Here is a 24,205-nt window from a genome sequence, read left to right as displayed (position 1 = left end):
ATTGTACAGCAATACTAGATCGTTTTCTTTGAACGTGCGCAACTTGATATGGCGATCATGCCAAGCTTTTTTGCGCTGCTTCTGTACCTGCTAATGGAATCCTGCCAAAAACCATTCCTCCTCAAGTTCTTCCAGTTGCACGAGCCTCTCTTCCAAAGCCCCGCGGTCTGCCATGCCTGTCATTGCTGCTATTCACAAACTAGGTACAATGTATTCCATTGGCATGACAGCTTTCGTGCCGTAGACTAACCGAAAAGGTGTCTGACCCATCAACTTCTTGCATGTGGTTCAATATGCCCATAGCACAGCAGGGATGCGCAAATCCCAATCGTTTCGTTGCGCATTACATACTTTGGTCAATGTAGTCTCCAAAATCTTGTTGAAAGCTTCGACGATCCCATTCGCTTGCGGATGGTACGACGTACTTTGCTAATGATATATCTGGAATTCCTCAGTGAGTGCGCTGATAGTTTCATTTAGGAAGTGCATTCCGCGGTCACTCATTAGAATTTTTGGGCATCCAAACCGTGTCAACACGTGATTGAACAAAAATCTCGCAGTTGTAGCGGCCGTGCAGTCCTTAACTGGTTGTGCTTCCGCCCATCGAGTCAAGTATTCTGTCGCGGTGATGATATAGCGTGCACCCGTCTTTCCTTGAGGTGTGATAGGCCCTACAAAGTCGATCGCCCATTTTTCGAACGGTTGTAGTGTCATCTGTGGATTGAGCGGCATTTCATCCCGCCACGATGGTTTCCTAGTCCGTTGACATACGTCACAGGCCCAACAGTACGCTTTCGAGTCTTGATGTAAAGTTGGCCACCATAGTCTAGCACAAAGAATCTTATGTGTTTTTGTGCGTCCCGCATAATGTCCTCCGGCAGCCCCCCCATGTGCTTCCGCAAGGATCTGTCCTCGCTCAAATTCAGGTACATATCTTCATAATATTTCATTGTTTCCCATTTTGTAGAGGTGCCCTGCAATAACAGTAAAATCTGCCGCGCGTATCACCAGTTCTTTCCTCTGCTGAGCTGAATATCCCTACAGCGCAGTCCCTGTGGTTAAGAAGTGGATTATATCCTCGAAGTGGCCATCCGCGACACACACTGCATAGAGTTGTGCATCAGGTAGTCCTTCCTCCAAATTTGTTGGCTCCTCACCATTCTCAATTCGCGATAGGTGATCTGGACCTGTGTTTAGGTGTCCCAGCTTCACGATGACCTCGAAGTCATATTCTTGAAACAGTAACAACCATCTACAAATGTGCCCCCCCAACACAGGCTTATTCACTAAGTATTTCAACGTGGAATGATCAGTATACATCTTAAAGTGCCCGCCCAGCAGATAGTGGCGGTATTTCTGGAGTGCATATACCATCGCCAATCCTTCGCGCTCGGTAGTAGAATAGTTCTTTTCGGCTTTGGACAACCATCGACTTGTGAACGCAATGGGGTGATCAAGCCTTCCTGCGTGAGTATAGCGCCTAGCACAATACACGACACATCGACATGTACATGAAATTCGATGTCCCACTTTGGAAAAACCAAAATGGGAGCGGATGCCATTTTTTCCTTGAGAATCTCCAAACTTTTCTTACAATCATCATTCCAACAATATGTAGCATCTTTTTTCAACAACTGTTCCATTGGTGTCGTGATTTGTGCATAGCCCTTAATAAACTTGCGATAGTAGCTAGTGTGTCCCAATATGGTGCGGAGTTGTTTGACACTTCGCAGCGCTTGCAAATTGAGGATGACAGCAATCTTCGTAGGGTCCACCATCAGGCCTTGTCTGTAGACCACATGGCCGAGCAAGTTTCCGAAGGGGACGAGGAAAGTGCATTTCTTAAGCTTCAGCGTAATCTAGTGTCGTCGGCATGTATCCAGCATCAACCATAAGCTCGCGATGTGTTTCTTAACTAGCCCAAATACAGTCCAATCATCAAAATAAACTTCCAAAAACTTATGGATGAATTCCTTGAACGTGGCCACTACTACGCGTGAAAATATTGTTGGGGCATTATTTAACCCAAAGGGCATAACGGTGTACTGAAAACATCCCCATTCAGTCGCAAAGGTGGTCTTGCTTCTATCCTCCGGCGCGATCTTGATCTGATGGTACCCTGAGAACCCATCCGTGAATGAGTATGCTTCCTGTCCACCCACATTCTCCAGAACTTCATCTGTGAATGGGGTCAAGAATGGGTCATGAACGCAGGTGTCATTCAGTTTTCGGAGGTCCACGCAAATTCGAATTTCACCCTTCTGTTTTTTCTCCTGCACTATCATGGGACTCACCCAATCAGACTCTTCCACAGGTTCAATAATTCCTGCTACAAGCATTTTATCCAATTCTTCGCGGACCTTCTCTTTATACTTTGGATTCAACCGGTAAGGCCGCTGCTTAACTGGTTTCGCGTCCGGTTTCAGAGTTATCTTCATTATTCCTAGGTCACAGAGGATCCCTTTTAACTCCGTTATTTTGGCCACGAATAAGTCTTGATATTCGCGAAGTAACTCGACGACCTTGTTCACTGTGGCATCGTCCCAATAGTCCCCAAGCATTGTGTACTTCGGCTCCGCATCCGTACCAATGTTCACTTGTTTCGTTTTCAGTGGCGTGGTGATGTCAGGGTTCTCGATCGATGGTCCGCAAACCTCGTGACTCCCCTCTGTTTCCAAAATATTGATGTTTCTGGGGTCATCATCATCATCCTCTACTTGCACATTGTAACATTCTAGGGCCTGGCTTAACTGATGTGACCATACTGGTTGCACTATTTCTTCTGGTTCCTGTGGTATTTTGAAAATGGCAGCTTTCACAACTTGTAGCGCATCGTCAACAGTATCCATCCATTGGTCCTCAAATAAGAATGTTAATAAAAATCCTTCACGCAAGATATCCCATTCGCCTGTACCATGTCGAAGTTCTGTCTCAGTATACCAGTTCCTTGGGATGACATCCAGGGTATGATAAAATAAGTGTACCCACTTCGGCTGGGGTTCTTCTCCATAGGCTTTGGTCCATTTTGTGAGGTGCACGCACGGGTCATCATGTCCATCGTATTTCTCAGTTATTCGTAGTTCTGGCTTCCCAAACCTTATCTGCATCATCCTCCTATAGCCACACCAGTCTTCAAAGGTTCCTTCATGTGTTCCCCACCAACGCGCAGGCATCGCGCGCAGCACCCATTTTAATGCATCGAACCTTTGGTGCTCTAGTACTGCGCTCTCAAACTTGTTCAAGAATTCATCCACCATTGTCAACCCATCATATGTTGGTAGTTCTCGATCATGGGTTGTTACGCAACACAACGACCTAGTCATCATGTTGTAGTTTAACATTTTTACTTCGTTCAGCCGATTATGCCAACGTTCATCTTCTTCATCTGAATCCGAGGTGCAGGAATCTACGCGCCCACAACATTCGCCCCTTCATAGTCAGATTTACCCAATCCTAATCTCGCATAGTTATTTTGTAGATATAATCCAAGTCATCATCACTTCCATCGTCACGTACAGGTTCAGTGTAGCGCGCTCCTTCGATTGGATCTAGCAGAATCACTACGCGTAGGGACTTTTTCTCAAATATCATCTTCTGCTTCTTTAAGTTGATGACTCCATTCATATCTGTGGCCCAGTCTATTCCTAGCAATGTGGGGTAAGGGTTGTTGTCATCCATAATTTCTATTACCTCAAAATCCATTTGTGTGCTCACGCCTTCTATATCCATTGTTACTCCTTGCAATCTCCCCATGGGCAAGATCTTTTGTTGGTTCGCCATCCATAATTGAATAGGAGACCATTGTAATGTGGGCATGCCCATGCGTTCCCATGTCTGTTTAGGTAGCACATTCGCATCCGAACCCAAGTCCAGGATGACCTGATCCATTTCAAAGTCGCCAATCTACGCCGTCAATCGCATTTCCCACCCGATGTGCAAAGCATGCCTTCCGAGTTTGCGGACCACGCGTGGTTCACCTGACCCTGCGCACCTGGTTATCAGCTCTTGTAATCCCTTAACTGCCTTATTGTCACGTAGAAGCTTTATGCATGTCTCTAAAAAGGTAGTTAGCATAGAGGGATCCATTTCCGGCTCGGGTTGATCCTTACTACCTGAAGTAGAGACCTCCATGAAGCTCTTCTTAGCTTCCATAAACGTCTCCTTTGCACATTCCAAGTCAAACTCAGGTTGCTTTGTAGGAGCCTTGCGAACCCATGTATTTTCTTCAAGTTGTTTCCCTTTATCTTCCCCTATGGTTGCGCCACTTTTGAGCATCATGTTCATGTTGGGGTCTTCTTCACGCGGTTCGGACCTCATTATTTGGACATTCTGCATCGGCATAGGTTGTGCTACCCTTTTCTCGCGTATCTATGCTATCAGCATGGGACAATCTATCATTTCATGATCAAACTACTCACAGTATGAACATGATATCCTAGTTGGGTTGGTACAGTCACGCGCGTAGTGCCCAGGTCCTCCACAATTGTAGCAGATTAACTGTCCACGGCCTCGTCCAAGTCCCATTCCTCCTCGTCCTCGTCCTCGCCCCTGGAACCCACCGCGCGCTATTGCTACAGCTGGATCCTGACCTCGTGCCTTGGTCTGCATCCTATAGGCAGGTGTTCGATCCATCAACAATTCATAACTCCGATAGTCTCATTCATCGTGGCCCATCGATCTACAAAAATTGCAAAACAACTGCTAAGGGGTTTGTGTAAACTTCTGTAATAGATGACAGTTGTATGTCGTGTGCTTTCCTCCCACCTGACAGATTGCACACCAGAGCGCGGGCGTCGCGCTTGGTCCTACCTGCGCCTCTGGTCTCAACGGCATTGGCCCCCCCTGCCAAATAGTTCGCGAATACTGAACAATGATCCTTATCGTGGCCCTGGCTTCTACATTTTATGCACCACACTTCTTCTCACGCTTCTGGCCGGGGCGCCCTATCTTGTTTCAAATTCTGCATCTCCAAGCATAGGTTTTGTAGTTGCGTGTGGATTTGCTGAACTCCCAACCCAGGATCTTGTATTGGAGTTTCATGCAACCTCATCGCTATCTCTAATGCTTCAGCCTGGGTTGAGATCTTCTGCTGTGACAGCGTTGTCCTCAGATGTGGTGTCAAAGACGCCACAAACCATGCGCGGTGTTGCGCATCCGTCAGCATCATGTTAGCTTCGCGGATCGTGCTCTTCAATCTCTGATCCAAATCCCAGGGGGTTTCGCCTGGAAGCATCGCAATCTCCTTGAATCCGATGATCGACTGCGTCTCTGATTTCGGCCGGCTAAATTCTCTGTTTAGTGCAATCTGGATTTTCGCTATCCCAGCATTCGGATGATCATTCGAGTGCTTGATATACCAAGTCAGCACGCGATCCTGCAGCGCACTTACCAGGGTGGCCTTCTTAATGTTATCATCCATAACTCCGTGCGCTTCCCATACTGCTCTTACTACAAACCAAAATTGATCTGGATCTTCGCTTCCTACTCCTCTGAATATAGGCAACTTAATCGCGCTCGCCATGTTAAACTTCTGGGTTGGTGGAGGTGGTGTGGGCGAAGATGGGGGTGAAGGAGGTGACGTGAGTGGTGGTGTTAATGGAGATGATAGTTGTGGAATGTATTGCCTTATCAAACTGACCGCACTCCCTGGAGAAGCCCAAGCGCGCTCTTCCTCGTCCTCTTGCGGAGGCAAAATTAACAAACTGTTTCCTAACCCTTCGATACCCTTGTAGGCCCTCCCGCTCCGTGTCGTTCCACTCATTAATGGATTTGCATCACCCGTTTTTCACATAACAGCATCTTAATCCAGGTATTCAGGGATTTGATGTACCTACCTCACGGTCCCTTGAGAAAACACTGCTCCGCTTCGCTGTAGCTCACGGTTGTGTCTATCACGAACTCAGTGATAAACCCTCCTATTATCTGATCCAGCCAATGATCTACTACTTGTGCGATTTTATCTTCAGATGCCTCTAGCCTGCGCACCAACTCTGGAGTCCACACGATGGGTTGTTCAAGTTTGCACCTTCCCTAACTGTCAGCTAGCCTCGCGATCCACTCATACAGTTCTGTCGAGAAGGACGCGAAGAAGATCTCGTGGATTTTCGTGTATATGTAGCGATCCAGCCACCTCTTCTCAGATATTTGCAGAGTTCTATTTTCCTGTACCACAAACTCGTGAAGCTTCTGATCCAACCAATCTTCAATCTCTTTCTTCGTAGGGTTCCAGTGTTCCGACATCAGACATCCCTTAGGCAGATCTCGGTCCCGACAATAGAACCATTTGTTGGCTTGATGGGGCCTGACCCAGGTTCGGAAGTGTTTTAGCTAAACAAATCTCGTACTACCGTGCCTTTCGGAAACAAGCCGCGGATCGCGGACTGAAGTCTCACCCGAGGTAGTATGGGAGGGTGTTGGAACCAGGTTTCCGCACCCTAGGGATGTCTTGATGAGGACTAGAGGGGTTGCGAACCGATCTGCGCACTCACGCTACTCTGCACAGCTGTCTGGCCTTCGCGTAGCTTGGCAACGAGGCACTTCTTAGATTCTTATTATTAATGTGTTTATTATAGATCAGATCTAATTCTTAAGGTCTTTAATCAAGAATTCAACAGTTATAACTAGTGCGCGCAACCATAAATCTTACAGATATGCATAAACTCAAAAAATAAGCATAAACATATAGATCTACCATCAAATGCATAATAATTCAAAAACACTTATCTTTATTAATCTTCTTTTCAATACAATCAGTTCCACCCTGTGCACTCAACTGCAGGGGTCCGTGCACACAACTGCGGACTTTACCAAGCCTCTGCGCACACCGCTGCAAAGCCTATTCTAACTACTACCAACCATGACTCGAACTTACAGACTCGGAGCAAATATTGCCTTCACAAAACCATAATCCTCAGATCAAAACCCAAAGAAAGATGCCTTCTACCCTTAGAGCCTCACTCTATTTATACATTCCCATGGTCCGCGAACCATGGGTAGGCCGACTCGCTTTCTATTATTTTACATTATTTTTGGGCGGACAACCCTTTGACATGACCTATACAGTTCACGCTCTGTGCACTTCGCAAAACTTTTACAATATCGTTACCCTATATTGTGGGCTTTAAGCCCCAAAACTGTTACGCAGGGGATCTGCTACCCAACAGGATGTGGTCATCTCCACGTTCAATGGAAGCTTGGATTGAAAAAACTTGGAGATCAATGATAAAAGGAAAAACCAAGCTTTATGCATGTGGTAATTCCTTCTTTTCTTTTCTTTTTTAGCTCAGGGAAGACAGGGATGTAATATTCAGAAATGGTCCTTACTTCTTTGGTTCTAGAGGTATATACTTGAATCAATGGTCACTAGATTTTAACCTAGATGAAGATATCCCAATGGTTATTCCAGTATAGGTTAAGCTTCCTCGATTTCCATTCTCTTGCTAGAGCGACAATTTCTTGAGAGCCACGGGGAATGGAGTAGGTCGATATCTGGACAGAGCTGAGCCCAAGGGCTCTTAGTTTTCATGTGCCAAGATCGATGTGGAAGTAGATCTTGAAAAGGGTTTGCCATCAGAAATCAACCTACTTTGGGGGGTTGGACCCATTGTCAAATTTTCAATTACAAGCAAATCCACTTTAAATGTCATTTTTGTCACAATTACAGCCACTTTGCAAGGGACTGCAAGAAAGCCCCACCTAGTAAGGGACCAAATCCGCCAACAGAACAAGGAGAACAATGGAAAACTCAAAAAAGAGGAGAAAACAAAGGCAGATCCAAAGGGAACAGGAAAAATCTTGAGTAAAATAAAAATGGGGCTTCCACCTCAACTAACTTGTTTAATGCTCTACAAGGTTTTCCAAAAAGTGATCAAGTGAATCCTAATCTTGATCAGATTAAGGGGCCCCAAATGGGGAATTGATTCCTGAAGAGCACGAAGAAGTGGAATTAAATGAGGAAGATGAAGATCCAAATATACATGAGCATGCAGATCCTCCCCAATCGGAGCCGACTTGTGCAATATCTCATTCGACTCCTCCTCCTATAAACATGAGTAATTACCAGAAATATGGTGCATAGCCTAGTTTGGGTTGATGACGAAAGTAATCATGAGACGAATTTACATTTCAAATCAATTTGAATTGACAGTATGAAATCGCAATATTGGTTAGAATTTGTCCTAGAAAGAAAAGATACGAAGGAGCGAATCCATGTCATCAATATATATGGTCCTATGCAATATGGTGAAAAATCATACTTTTGGGACTGTTTAAATTGTATCAAAGAAAAATCCTGGCATATCAACTATATAATCGAGGGTGATTTTAATATAATCCTCAAATATATGGAAAAATGAGGTGGATGTCATGTTCAAGACTCGTTTAGAGAGAAAATGGAAGACCTAATTAGTGATTGGGATCTAGTGGAAATTCCTCCTAATGTTGGAAAATACACTTGAACAAATCGAAGAAGTGGTGATAATCATATTGTTGCCAGTCTTGACAAGATTCTCACTCATTACAATTCGTTATTGAGGGGATTAGATTGTGTTTCTTCAATAACGACCAAAGGCGAATCGGATCATCATCTAATCTCTTTGACTTTAGAGAACATGCATAATTTGGGTCCAATTTTGTTTAGATATAACCCGGCACGGTGAAGTGAAGGAGTTATAGCACTGATCAAGCAAGCTTGGAGAACCCCTATGACTAGGTCGTTGGCTTATGTATGGGATTCCAAATTAAAACTTGTAAAGCAAGCGTTAAGAAAATGGCTTAAATAAAAATATTAGCCCCCTGGACAGAAACATAAGGAATTGGTAAATTAGTTAGAGCATCATCAAAGTCTGGTTGAAGAAAGTAAGGTAGAACTGTGGCATTTTGACAGAGAGAGGGAACTAGCAAAACAATTTTGAAGAAAGTAGACAAGAGGAAGAGTTATGGTGCTTAAAATCCTAAAGTTTATGGCTTTAGGCAGGAGACCAAAATACCTCCTCCTTCCACAAGCAGAAACAAAGCTCGTGAATTAAGGAACAAGGTTAAAGAGATAGTCCTTGAAGGAAGGACGAAGATAACCTCCTTTGAAGAGATTAAGCAAGAAGCTTATCATCATTTTCAAGCTTTATACCTCGAAGATCAAATGATTGACATGGTCCAAGCCCAGGAGTTTCTTCAATGCATCCCTACTGTAGTGTCAGATTCTGCAAATTTGTCTCTTGTCAAAGAAATAGATGAAGCAGAGGCTTTGGACACAATTTGGAATTTGAATCCAGACAAGGCACCTAGCCCTGATGGCTTCATTATAAGTTTTTTCAAGACTTTCTGGATCATGATCAAAAAGGATTTGTTGCGGATGTTGAATAGCACAAGGATAAAAGAGAAGATTGGTGGTTCCACAAACTCATCTTTCCTTTCACTTATCGCAAAAGAGTCGAATCCAGTGAACTTCTCTAGATTTCCTCGTGTATCTCTTTGTAACTCTACTTATAAAATCTTAACAAAAATCTTAGCATGCTGATTAAATAAGTTACTTCCATAGGTTATATCAGAGAACCAAGGGGCTTTATACAACAGAGGCAAATTTTGGATAATACCATTCTCGTTCAGGAAGTGATTCATTCAAGCAAGGAAGCTAGTGAATCTAAAATGGTGATCAAATTAGACATGTCAAATGCCTTGGATCGACCAAGACACTCTTTCATTTTTCTAATGCTTGAGAATTTGGGATTTAGTAAATTCGAAGGATCAAAGCATGCATAGGTTCCCCATGGATAGCATCATTGGTAAACAACCATCCAACTCCCTTTTTCATAGCTTCCAGAGGATTAAGGCAGGGATTCCCTATGTCTCCTCTTCTCTATATCATTATCATTGAAAATTTAAGTAGGAACCTGGAGAAATATAGGCACGATGGTAAATTGGTGGGACTAATTATAGCACGGAATATAAATGGGGTGAATCATTCCCTGTTTGCAAATGACATGCTTCTACTTGAGGGTGCCTCGAATATCATTGTGGCTCGTTTTAAGAATATTTTGGATTCATACTTCACTCTATTAGGAGGGATGGTTAGTAAAAAAAAAAATCTAAGTATATGGATGTAACTCTTTTGAATCAACAAATTCCCTATTGATCCAGATTGGAGGTCCTTTAAATATCTAGGAATACTAATTTCTCTCGGTGCATCTTGCATGGATAATGGGAGGAAGTTATGCAAAAATTAAGGAAGTGAATTCATTCTTGGGGTGTTCAATGGCTAAATGCGGCAGGTAGGGTAGTTCTAATAAAATCGGTGTTGTCTTCTCTTCCAGTCTATATGGGATCGAGTTTGCTAGAGCCAAAGATAATACACCAAATTAGTGGTCTTCTTAGGAATTTCCTCTGGGAAAGAGGAAAGAATAATGAAAATTGATTTCATTTTGTGAATTGGAATATTGCCCGGATACCCAAAGCACATGGAGGCTTAGCGATTAAGGATCCTAACTTGATGAACCTAGCATTGGGTGCAAAAATCGTATGGTGTCTCCTATCGGAATCAAAGGAATGGTGGAAGTTGGCTTTTATTCGAAAATATTTTCACAAGAATATAATTCTTAGACCAAAACATGAGACATGGCTAGAATGATATGGAAGTTGTGCAAATAGGTTGCTCCTATTATTATTGATAATTTGGGATGGAAAACCGGAAATGGGGCACGTAATCACTTGTGGAAGGATCGAACTCCATTTGCAGAATTAGCAAATGAAACTGAAGGATTTAAGGATCTTGCACAAGGCTACAAAAAGCTTGTTGACATCTCTCAATGGGATCAAAAAGGTCATTGGATTGGTTTGCATTGTTCTGACACTCCTCTCAACCTTCAACATCTTTGGGAACTATTAGTGAAATCCTTAAAGGGATTCACACCAGTGGTAACTTCAAAGTTGGATCGTTAGATTTGGATGGGTAGTAAAACTAGCTCCTACACAATAAGAGAGGGATATAACTTGTTGATTCAAAGGCCTCCACACCCTCCTGTACACCAGTTGTGGGGAAGAATATGGAATAAATATGGAATGCCAAAAATAAACATATTTTGTTGGGAGCTCGTTCATGGGAAAGTGTTGAGCGTAGAAAATCTTTAAAAATATATATTCATGGGCCCTCCCGTTGTATTCTCTGTGAGAAAACTGAAGATGTTCCACATTTTTTTCGTTGATGTCCTTTTGCTTTGGAGGTTTGGCATTTGGCCCTGGAAAAGGTATTAACTCTCTCAAACATTTCGTGGAATTGGGAAGAAATGTTTGACACATGGAAGCAAAAAACACCATGGCAGAGGAAGTCAAATTCGGTTGTTATGAGAAGTTGGATGGCCCTTCTGAAGTATCTTTGTTGGGAAATATGGATAGCACGTAATCATGCAATCTTCAAGGATATTTGTCCTAATGCAATTTCAACTACTTATAAATCTTTAACTATGCTTTTTGAGACAATATCTTCTCTAGGGTACAATTTGAAGGAGCTCAATGATCTATCCCCGATTGAAAAGCATTGGCTTAAATTAGATCAAACCTCTCATCATGTTGGCAAGTTCATTTCCAAAATCTTTGTTCCCAATTCGCTCTCCATTTGAATGGAACCTGATGAATTCCATAACTAGAAGAAAAAAAGGGGACATTTCTCATTATTCTTTGATGGAGCATCGAAAGGCAACCTAAGGGAGGCAAGAGCGAAAGGGTTTATCTTTCACCCTGATGAAAAAAGGGAGATTAAATTTGCCTAGGTACTAGGGGTTTCATCTAACAACCAACCTAAATATTTAGCTTTATGGCAAGGTTTAGATTTGGCACTCTCTAAGGGAACTCATCATCTGATGATTTTTGGCGATTCAATGATTGTTATTCAAAAGGTGAATAAAACCAAAGGAAACTTTGAGCAGATTTTAGCCCCTATTTTGCATCGAATAAGTCTTCATTTGGAAAATTTGAAACAATTGAATTATTCCATGTCAAGAGACATCTCAACAGAATGGCAGACTCTCTAGCCAATCAGGGAGCCACATTGGAACAAGGAGTTTTGAAAATGGGTGATGGAGAACCTATTATTAAACCAATTCCATGAAGGGTATAAATCAATTTCAATTGATGAAGTTATTAATTGAATTTAATTTTAGAGAAATGGGACGGTATTATCTCTCTTCCCTATCAAATCTTATCTTCAAAAACTATTAATTGTTATAATTCTCTTTGTGCCTTGGAAGCTTCTTCCTTACTTTGAGGGACGGGATCATGTGGCCACTTGGATTGCACTCGTCATGCATCATCGGCCAACAGACAGATTGAGGGCGGTGTTAGAGGTTAATAAATTTGATAGAATGTGCAGAGGTGGTGTTTCCTTATCCAAGGTGTAGAATACATGCATGAGATCTTTTCCTTCAATGGAATTTGATCCAGATAACGATCCATAATGGTAATGGATTTCTCAGTCTAGTTAGTGCCTGTGGTTCAATGCCACATTAATGGTGTAGAAAGGAGTGTTGAATCATAGAGAATCGGCCCTAAGGATTATAAAGAGAGTTGGAGCGAACATGTTAATTCAAAGTTGTTTGTGAGCTACATAATTTGTCAAGGTATAAAGAAGGCCTTGATTGAAGCCTCAGTGTAGGAGAGGAGGATATTAGTCTCTATTTAGTGCAAATGGTGGTCGCTATGGAGTTTGTCATTTCCCTGATATCGAAGCATGTAGAGATGATATTCACTGAAACGCGGTCTCAATTCAAGCTCTTAAACCAAAAATTGGGCATAATGGAAGTCAAATTGGACACATTGCAATTGGCAACAAAAATGCTAACATTTTATATAGACAATTTGTTCCCTGCAATGGAGGATCAGGCATTTGAGGCACATAGTGACAAGCTTGAGGAAATTCTGATGCAACGACAAGCAACCACAGACCTGTAAGAGGAGATTGGTTTTGAAACTCTTGTAGGCCAAGCCTCCCCTCCATCTTAGCCTGAGCCCAAAGCAAATGAAATTAGGTTATTGTTGTACTCCATTGAAGGCTTGAGAGGTTCAAGCAAACTCCTCGGTATAGGCCCGTCATACTACCGTGACCCTCAGAGGTCTAGTTTCAGTAAAGAGAGTCTGTGCATTCCATTCCTACTAACTTCATTCTGTTTAGTGAGTCTCGAATCAAGCTCACTATTGTAAAAACTCTGCTTGAAAACATAATAGAGAAGCCACCACTGAAAGGCTGGACCAGGAGACGTAGCCCAGGAGCATTGGGTGAACTCCTTATTAAACTTGTTTTGTTTACATGTTTGACTATTATGTTTTCTCTGATTGCCTCAGTGTCTATGTATTATAGCAATCTTATCGATCCGTTGCATAAGTAACATGGGCACATCCATGCACATGAGTCTGTAATACCTTTAATTCTTTGTCCTGGATAAATTCCAGATCAATAGTATCTTAAGACTTACTATATAATTTCAAAGATACACGATTTCAGTGTTGACTCTTGAATCTAGACAATTGACAATCACAATCGTGAATCACAAGCAGCCACAATCCATGGCAATTTTGAATCGTGATACATGAATGAAAATATTAATATGATGGTTGATAATGATTATATTATATACATTTTATGATACTCTTCTTATATTTTCACATGTTATTAGTCCCTGGCGTTAGGCACGGACTATAGTGATCGAAATGGTCGAGTTAACATTAGTCCCTACTAAAAGTATCCAAGTATTTCATCGTCTTATCTAAGTTTTTGCATAGTCTTTTTTCTGAAGACCAATACAATTCCAATAAAAATTTTGGCCTTCTTATTTATCGTCTTATCTAAGTTTTTGTGCAGTCTTTTTTTTGAAAACCAATAAAATTTCAATAAAAAATTTGGCCATCTTATTTGGCCTCTTCCCGAGGCGAGGAGGCCATAAGCATGGATATTATCTCGTATGTATTATTCATATTTCGCAACAGAAAACTAATGCTAGCATTAGTTCATGGTATTAAATTTTATTTAGTTATTTAAATTATAAAGCAAAATAAGCCTGTATTATCTATAGTTCAGCAGCGATATGAATCAGAGCTATTAGTCGTTCACCGCTTCAATCGTTCATCGAGACTAGCAAGATTACCAAGTAACTCGTTGCCTTTCATGACATCTGGATGTTGGCTTTCGTGACATCTGGCTATTGACGTGACATCTGGCTGTTGGTGACTAGTGATAGTTGCTCACCAGTGACATTTGGCTCTGGGACTAATGACATCTGCCTCTGCGCATATTTCTGGAGAGCTCTTAAGCAACATTGGCACCTCTTCTATTCTCTTCTATAAACCTCTTTTATGCATGTTCTCTTCTCTAACATAGAAGGCTATTGAGCAGGCTACTGAGTTTCGCTATTGTTTATCATATCAGACCTACATGACAAGACCTGCATCACAAGTGTGCTTGAAAGTCAGACCTACAGGATAACATGTTTCCTGCATACATGAAAATTGAAACTCAAACTCAAACTCGATAACAAACTACCTCTTTCATTAATACCTCTCCTACCTTTGCCTGTTATATGTTGTTACCTTTACCTATTATATGTTGTTAGCATGTGAGAGACCTCTTCTTGCGCATGTGATCTATTTCTTCCCATATATGTGTGGTTTTTTTTAGTCTTTCCCATATATGCTCAATTGTTGTAGATCTGGAAAGATTATGGCCAACATCTAGTAATGGATTTGCTATTGTTGAGCTCAAATAAATTGATGAGTCTAATGTATCTCATTATGAACTATGAACTATTAATTACACTTGTTTGAATCTCTCATTGTGTAGTAACCAGTGATATTGCTTCCATGTTTTGAAGAGCATTTAGCTTGATTATAGTTGAAATGTCACTGTTTACAAGCTAATAGTATAAGATGAAAGAGTAATGGTAGTCAGACTGATAAGAAATGTCATTGTTTACAAGCTAATAGGATAAGATGAAAGAGTAATGGTAGTCAGACTGATAAGCTAGATATTGATATTCTATGGTGTCACTATTAGATATATTCAGGCTTATAACTCCATGGATATATCTAGAAAATTCGACATATTCAGGGTTATAACTACATGGATATATCTAGGAAAGACTTTATATAAGTTGAATACTATCTTGAATACAAAAATCTTAAGGCATTTAAGCTTGAATTTCTATGAAATCATTGCTTTTAAAAACTTTGAGATGCTTAAATTCTTTAAAAAAAACTTATTAAATCTTTATTAATTCAGCAACTTGAAAAAATAAAAAAAATAAATATTGAATCATATATTTCTAAACCTTGAGAAAACAAATATTGAATCTACAATAGATTCAGTACCTGAAAAGGAAAATATATTTTTATAAGTTTATTATCGTGAAAAAATACTTGAATTAAACCATTAATTTCATTTCATTTCATTTTTAGGATGTTTAACAACATTCGAAGTTGTTTCAAGTCAAAAAAATGTGCATTCGAATCCCCAAAACCATTCAAGTTGTACCTTCGAGGTGGAATTCTGCAAATTGGATGCGTTGAGTTTCAGTGATGCCCGTGCAAAGCTTGAAATAGGTCCAGCCAGAATGGCTAGGGAGCTGAGAAAAGGATGGCTTTCCTCTGTTGTCCAAATTTTGTTCAAGAGCTTGTCCATGTTCATGCTGCTAAACAGCTTGTTGGTGTCCCCGAGTATTGTCCATGTTCATGTTGCTAAACAACTTGCTGGTGTCCCCGAGTTGGTTCTGGACCTCCTCAAGTGTTAAAATGTATAAAGAATTCTGACGAACAAGTGTTGAGTGTCCATCCGCCATTAGAGGACATCATTGTGCGGGAACCCATTCCCTGAGAGCTTAGTTTTTTCCCAAACTTTAGTTCAACATTGATAGCTTTCAATTTTGTGACTGGAACCTACAGGCCCAATTCATGAAACCTCTGTGAGCCCAAACTGAGGCTTGCATTTTATTTTGAAATTCTTCCTCTGCTGGGTATCGAACCTGAGGCCTACCAATGTTGTTGTGCTTTCTTTTCTCGGATGAGGGTCTCACAAGGATCGACCCTAGTATCGAAATTTATAGTTATAGATGCCCTGAAAATGGGCTTTAGTCATTCAGCTTAAGGAAAACTGTGATTTGGCCGTCTGGGCCTCATCATTTCGAGCCAGAAAAGCTCCGCAAAACATCATTTGATACAGAGGCCGAAACCCTGATTAAGTTATGTCGCAGAAAACTTAGACAATGAATCAGTTGATGCTGTAAACTGCCCTTGGTATCTCTGTCGACTTGAATGCTGCATGCGCTGCTACACGACTATGCCTCTATCTTAGCTTCCGAGGCTACTCTCTGGAACTGGACGTTGTAAGAAATAATGCTAGAGTGGTGGAAGTTGAATTTGAAAACCACACCCTGAAAAAATTAGCGACTCAAATGAAAACGAAAGAAAACATTTCTCTGAAAACCCAATTCGAGCACCTCCATACTATACAAGTGTCGTGCTTGACACCTGCAATGCAGAAGACAATTGTGTTGATTTGGGTTTGTGTGTGCCTTATGTGATAAGTTAAATTGACATGAGTATTCCTGCATCAGGAAAACGCCAGTTGGAGTTTATTGGGTCAAACATGCTACAAAGATGACTTCGATAATGGTGATAATCATTTGCCTTTAAAAGATATAAGAATGCCATAATCATAACATTGGTCATAATCACAATCTAAGCTTTTACTATATTTATAAGGTGCTCCATCTGTTATGTTTATTATTTATAAACAGAACAATACACATTTGAATAACATATGGGTGGTGTTCACACCGTTTATCGAGCATTTGAACATTTTAATAATATGTAACTTGTTTGTAATTTTTCTTTGACAACTGCATCATGCGTGATGAAATTTGATGATATAGAATTTTCCTTCCCCCTTAAAATATCTATTAAAAAATGCAAAAGGTTTCTTAGTCTTGAGGATTTCCATGAAATATGTTGATATAAAATTTTCATTACACCTTCAAATATATTCTGAAAAACCCAAAAGGTTTCTTATTCCTCAGCATTTCCATTTGTAGCTTGACCCATTATAACGCAAAAAATTAATAAGAAAATGATATATTACATACATATGTATCAACGCACCCAGCGTGCATGATATGACGGTTGGGGCGGATGGCTTTCGCTCCCCCCAGCTGTGTTCGAACCCTGCGGAGGTCTCTCTCGGTGATATGTGACGGCTTTGCCGTATCAGCCGGCTTCGGCCGTATTCTGTCTGGCTTCGGCCTTATTGTATTCTGGCTTCGGCCATATTGTAATCATGAAGGCTTCGGCCATATATGGATTTTCTCTCTGAAAAAAAAAAAATGTATCAAGTCAAATTTCGCTCTTTCATCAAAAAGTCCTTTTGTAGTTTGACCCATAGTAACATATAAATTAATGAAAGTCCACGCTGCATTTTACTAATAGACTTCCCTGCTCAGTTGCATTGATACATTTATATTTCGTTTATACATTTATATTTCATTTATAGTATGTGCCTATATTATTTTTTTTAGAACCTGCTACACTCTACAATCACTAAAAGCACAAGGTCTTCTCACATCATATCTCAACAGGCTCGGGCGCCAATTACTAACACCATTTTGTTCCGATTACTAGCACTATTTTGTTCTGATTGTTGAAGCTTGGATGTGTTACACTTAAATTTTCTGACAACTCTCTATTCCAGACAGTCTGTCTCTCCAAGCACAAAATTTGGGAGATTTTGGATGTTAAGCCCTAACACCATGTTAAACTTCTAACCCTACAGGAATAACTCTAAATTATTGGTTCTTTGTTAAATTGTTAAACTTTTAACCCTACAGGGAAAAACTCTAAATTACTACTTCTAAGAACTATGTTACATTTATCCATAACCCGTTGAAAAACTCTAAATTACTACTTGTAAGAACTATGTTACATTTATCCATAATCCACTGAAAAACTCTAAATTACTACTTCTAAGAACTATGTTACTAATCTCATCTGGTCTCACGGCCAAGAGGAGTTAGATCTCTTCTTTGATCATCTCAACAGTGAATCCTCGGCCATTATGTTCACCAAGGAACAAGAAGTCGAGGGTTGCCTCCCTTTCCTTGATATTCTTATTTCTAAGAATAGTGATGGTTCCCTCTCCCACCAAGTGTTTCGTAAGAAAACACATACGAAGCAGTGTCTTCATGCTAGTTCCCACCATTTCCCGGCTCAGAAGTTGGGGGTTCTCAACACCCTTGCTACTCGTGCCATAAGGATCTCTGATGAAAAGAGCTTCGAGAAGGAGAAATCCCATCTCCTTAATGTCTTTGTTGAGAACGATTATAGTAGATACATGGGACAGAAAGCTTTCCTCAAAGCGACCAAGAATTTGTTAACTAAAAGAGAACCAAAAGAGCGGATTCCAAGTATCCATCTTTCGTTTGTTCAGGGGACCACTGATAAAATTGCGAGGATTCTTAAGAAGCATAATATCCCCTCGATCTTTAGACCCCTTAACACCATTCGTAAGTCCCTCAGATCAATGAAGGATCCTATTAACCCTAAGGACATGAAAGGGGTATATATTATTCCTTGTTCCTGTGGGACCCCCTATATTGGTGAGATTGGTCGCTCTATTAATCAAAGGATTAGTGAGCACCCAGCTGACCTTAAACATAGGAGAACCAAGTCTTCTGCTTTAGCAGAGCATGCGGAGAAAACCAATCATCATGTCTATATTAAAGAAGCTAGTGTTATTGCTAGAGTTTTGCAATTCCATCACCAGAAATTTAGGGAAGCCCTTGAGATTGAAAAAAGGTCAAGCAATCTCAATAGAGAGGATGGTTGGAAGATCAGTAGTTGTTGGGTCCCAGCCCTCTCTTCCTAGTCGTTTTCTTCCCTTCCTCCCCTCCCTAGGTTATAGCTTGTTCTTGTTTTCTTTTTAGTAAATTTCCCCTTGTTATCCCGTATCCTGTGGCCTTTGTTCTTTGATGAGTGGTTGATATAGTTTGAGGTATTTTAATAGCATTTAGTTTATGCTATTAGTTATATACTAATAATTTTAACTTAATTAATAAAAGAAAAATAATCTTGAAATCGATCTATGATAATATGCTAATTTAACAATTAAATAAACAATTAATTAAATCTAAATATTTAAAATATTCTTTCTAACCCTTAAATTATTCTAATATTTATATATTTATATTTAGTTAATAACTTTTATAACTAACTATTAATTTAAAATTAATTTATTTTAATATATATTTATAATTAAAAGTTTATAAAATAGTTAAAACTTCTATATTCATATGTCCCTTTAACCTTTAATTTAATAAGAATATAACTAACTATCAATTAAATTAACTTATTTAATTAAATAAAAGTTATGCCCCTAGTCAAGTCCAACTAACCATTTCCTGGTCAAATTTAGTTGTTAGTCAATATAGTCGTTACCTGGTCAAGAATTATAGCCATTGGATGTTCTGCTCTGACTATTTAATATGCAAAGCTAGATCTGATTCTTCAACTTGTCCTGACGATGAACCACACTAGTTGGTTCGAAATGCATCGACAAATGAAATATCATGTGATTTACGTCAAAAAAATCTCTCATAAACTTGATATGGATCACAGAAGCTCAATTCAACAACTATGTTACATTTATCCATAACCCGCTAAGAACTATGTTACATTTATCCATAACTCGCTGAAAGAGCATTCACAGTTCTAGAATAATTAGTCGCAAAAAAAAGTCCACTACCTCTTGTTCTATTGGCAGGGACTTGCTGCTCCACAGCCAGCCATTCTTGTTTTCACATTGCATAGTGTATGTGCATTATAATCCCCAAAATCTATATGATATTAAAAAAAAAAAAATCCTGGTCATGTCAAATCTAGTTTGACACCACCCAAATTGGGTCATGTCCTTGGCAAAATCTGGTGCGTCATATACATATAAAGTTGTGATACATGAATGATAATATCGATATGATGGTTGATAATGATTATAGTTTATACATTTTATGATACTCTTGTTATATTTTCACATGTTATTTTCACATTGCAATGTGTATGTGCATTATAATCACCAGAATCTATATGATAATTTTAAAAAGTTTTTCCTGGTCATGTCAAATCTAGTTTGAGACCACCCAAATTGGGTGGTCATGTCCTTTATCTGGTAAGTGTCATATTCGTATAAAGTTGTTTAATGATAATAAAATAAAATAATTATTTTTTAATCTTTTCATTATTCTACATATATTGGACATCATATAAACAACACCCCATGCAAAGAACCCTGCACTTTGAAGAGAAATCTTTGTTTTTTACGATATTTCAAACAAACAAACAAAAACCGCAAATGAAAACGAGTATTAAAATGATTTTGTCAAAAGTAGTTATTATATCCATCCAAATTCAAATCTTATTTTTGACATGTTTTCCCTGTGTGGTACTAGAATCTCACTCTTGCTCAACTGCTTGAGTAGTTATTATATCCATCCAAATCCAAATTCAAATCTTATTTTTGACATGTTTTCCCTTTGTGGTACTAGAATCTCACTCTTGCTCAGCTGCTTGAGGGTGGGACAAAATGTTTCCGAAACTCAATTAGTTCAATCTAATTTGAATGGTCAGGGAGGAGAAACGTCATCCTCCATACCTAGGTTCAAATGTCATATGTCATTTTTGAGACTAGTCGGGGTTCAGATCACGCTTCTAACATGTTTCATGCTCTGTGATCCAGTTGTTATTAGCGCTATCAGTCGTCAGAAATATTTCTCTTGCTTATAGACACCAGGGTGGGGTGAATAGTGAAAGTACAAAAAAACATGTACAAGAGTCTCATTTGTAAAGGTATGTTGACAAGGTCAAAATGTTCACAAGTTATTATTCATCATGATTTATATGTTATACATAAAAGCTCAAAGGAAACTTTGACAATTTTGTTTTCTATCTTGTCAAGAGCTGAATTTTATAAGCTTAAATAAAACTTTAACAAACAAAAAAAAAATTCTATCTTGTCGAAATAGCTGAATTATTATTTTAGAATGTCTTAGAATGTATATAACATAATAAAACAAGATTTGGACAGAGTTCCAAAGAGTAGACTATAAATCTCAAAATGAAGTTTCAATCAAAAACAATTAGTTTCAAATTTCTTGAAACACAACCATATACATAATTCAAAAATCACAGTTTCCAATATATATATTTAGCAGAAAATTTATCGATGCAAATTTAAATTCTAGTTCCACAATCCATACTAACCAGAATATAGTATGGTGAACTACTACTACATTACAGCGCAATTATGTGAAGTATTCCGTTGCTTAATATGCAGTAAGCCCGTGCATAATAAAAACAGGTTTTCTTAATGCCCATTTTATTGATGGCACTAAACATGTAGGATCCACATATAAATGATGCAGGATTGAATTAATGGTCATCTTATTGATGGCATTAAACATGTAAAATCCACATACAAAGGATGCAGGACTGAATATACGAATTTATACAAAGATTATAGCCTTACCAACAACCATAATAAACACATTTACTCAATTATATCCTTCCCAACAATATAGTTGTTCATGTTTTCATGAGTTGCACTAGCATATCATTGAATGTTCAATGGTCATTGTTCAAATGTTTGATTAGGTCCCATTAATGTATTCATACAACAAAACTTTAACCAAACACTCTTTTGTGGAGATCTTAGGAGAGACATCTTGTGGAATGTTAAAGTGCCATGTAATAGGTATAGCTAATGCATCATAACATGTTTAGAGTACTATAACCAGGCCCATTATATCCATTGTGTATTCGTTGGAAGCCTACAACCAGGCCCATTACTGTTGGAAGCTCATGCTTGAAGATCATAGTCAAATCCAAGCTAGTTAGCATTTGAATTTGATGCCTGAGCTTTCTACTATCAACTATGTGCTCTATCGTTTCTGAACCAAGCCGTGCCCTTGGTAAATAACTCAATATGTTCATGTTGTAGTTGCACCAGGCAGGGGTTCAATGTGCGATGTAAGGAAATAATTCTCAGAAAGCACCAGTCAGGGCATCTTAAACTCAAACTCACATTTACGCAACTAATTTTGCAGACATCATTTGAAAAAAAAAGATACTATACCTCCATAGATTGCAAAACTCGGAGAAAGATATTCCATGACTCTTACCTAGCCAAGAAAATACCATTTTATTCAATTAACAACATATCTTAGAAGAGAGCTTTCACTTCAAAAGTGTTGAAATTGCTTAACTAAAACATGACCACAATACCATGAAATCCGCAATTATCCGTTCAAACTTATTAGACTATCTAATTCAAGGCTTGGCCAACGTTCGTTAAATGGCTTAAAATTCAATTTCCATGACACAAAAATTGAATGGTGATATCCGTGATTGGTGAAGCCCGTCACTTTCACCAAAACTCGTTAAATGAATTGAAAGCCTACATAGCTCGTGCAAATGGCTTTGTATCATTGTAACATATATCCCAAACAGCATCCATTGCCTGTTTTGCCGCTTCTTCGGAACAATGTGGATTTGCATAGACAGATTTTAGAACTCTCCTTTTCACGCATTCCTATAATTTAAAATGCAATTCATGCAAAAACAATGATTAGACCCAGGGCAGCTTAGGACATTAAAAAATTTAAATGCAATCCATGCAAAACCAATGATTAGACCCAGGGCAACTTTAGGACATTAAAAGATTCACACTGATGTGCATATTGCAGAGAAATATATGGCATCACAAAAAATTCAATACATGACAAAGCTAATACATCAAACTTGATAATCTAGAAGAAAAAGATACCACTTAATGCAGTATAAAATCAAAGACTGCTCATCACAAACATGATCTTGATGCATTACACAACCTAAAGATGACCTATAGAATATGAATGCCCATTTCAAGGCGACGCAACAATTTGTCAATAAAAGCAGTAAGGAAGTAGTCACATAATAAAACCTACTATGCTATTGCTAGCCTGATTGTATATACTATGTTACTACTGTTGACTTTTCAAAGAGAATTCTAATCTTCTAATCTGATAATTACTTTCTAATGATTTCTTAATCTTGTCTTATGTCACATAAATCATTAAGCAGTTATACATGGAAAATTTCAACACTAATGCAATAATGACGGTAGGATCATAAAGAGACAGCCAAGCACACTCACAGAAATTTTCACCTGGGAAACCCAAACTTGGGAAAACCCAGCAAACTTTTCTAGGAGAAATTCTTCAGTCCAGCAAAGTTACAATCTGATATTCACAAGTCAAATCAGGTCAAACAGACCACAGAATTCCCACAGGTCAAACGTGGTCAGCACCACAACTTGGTCAAACTGCCCATAACAGAGCTCAGTTAATTGCCTCAGAAATGCCATCAAACTGCCCATTACAGACTCGGTCAAACTGACCACAGAACAGCTTGGTCAAAGCCTCATAAAATTGTCTTCCTCGGGAAACTCGGTCTCTTCCTCAGTCCTCTTCGCAGGTGTGATAGAGAGAAAATGTTTTGCTGTGAGTGAATCCAAAATGAGGAGATCGAGTGTCTTTATATAGTATTTGTAGGTCAACCTATACTTTGGGGCTGACTTGAACTGTTTAATTCAAATTTTAATTTTAATTCCCCTCCTATTATATGTTGTTCATGGGCCGACTTGAGTAGCTGGGAAATACCAACCGCAGCTACCCAAAAAATCAACAATCCCTCTTATAGCTAGGGAGCTATTCACCTTGACTTCCTCAAATGTCCTCTTTGCTGAAAATTTTTTCCATCCAAAGAAAAGATTGAATGAACTCGCTATGTTAATGTATACATCCATTTCATGTTCTATCCTAGAACCACGCAGAAATCATCCTGCATTAGCATCACGCAAAGGATCTAGTTACCCATTAGTTAAATATCCTTTGCAAATGAATCTAGCCACCCACAAACCAAATACCTTTTGGAAATATGGTTAGGTACCCCCTGACCGGAGTGAATACAAGACTAGTCATATGTCACCAGCCATCTAAGTCATCACCTAAACTAGGCCAATATCCTTGACCAATGGTGAAACCCAGGGCCAATTTACCATTCCTTCATGTCGTCACATGATACTTGAATGGTAAAACACTTGCCCGATGTTATGTGGCACTCTACCCACTAGCCAAGTAACCCTTGGCAATAT

The 24,205-nt window shown here is 39.3% G+C and overlaps 1 protein-coding gene across 2 annotated transcripts in view; it reads right to left on the bottom strand.

The window, feature by feature from the left end:
* LOC149183934 (mitochondrial inner membrane protease ATP23-like) overlaps positions 1-24,205 on the bottom strand; it is a 146,170-nt gene that overhangs the window by 12,304 nt on the left and 109,661 nt on the right. The window contains exon 5 of one of the 2 annotated variants that reach the window (XM_089417329.1): positions 22,338-22,603. The exons of the other annotated variant lie outside the window; for it this stretch is intronic. Coding sequence (XP_089273455.1) covers positions 22,469-22,603 — 135 coding nt within the window. The 3' untranslated portion in view covers positions 22,338-22,468. Of the gene's footprint in view, positions 1-22,337; positions 22,604-24,205 lie in introns of those variants that run through there. 2 annotated transcript variants of the gene reach the window in all.

Source organism: Pinus tabuliformis, chromosome 3_2, assembly GCF_031772625.1.
Source record: "Pinus tabuliformis cultivar Carrire ecotype Pingquan chromosome 3_2, CPIR1, whole genome shotgun sequence".
Taxonomy (NCBI): domain Eukaryota; kingdom Viridiplantae; phylum Streptophyta; class Pinopsida; order Pinales; family Pinaceae; genus Pinus; species Pinus tabuliformis.
Note: the sequence above shows the minus strand (reverse complement) of the source record. Positions and strands in the feature narration are given on the sequence as shown.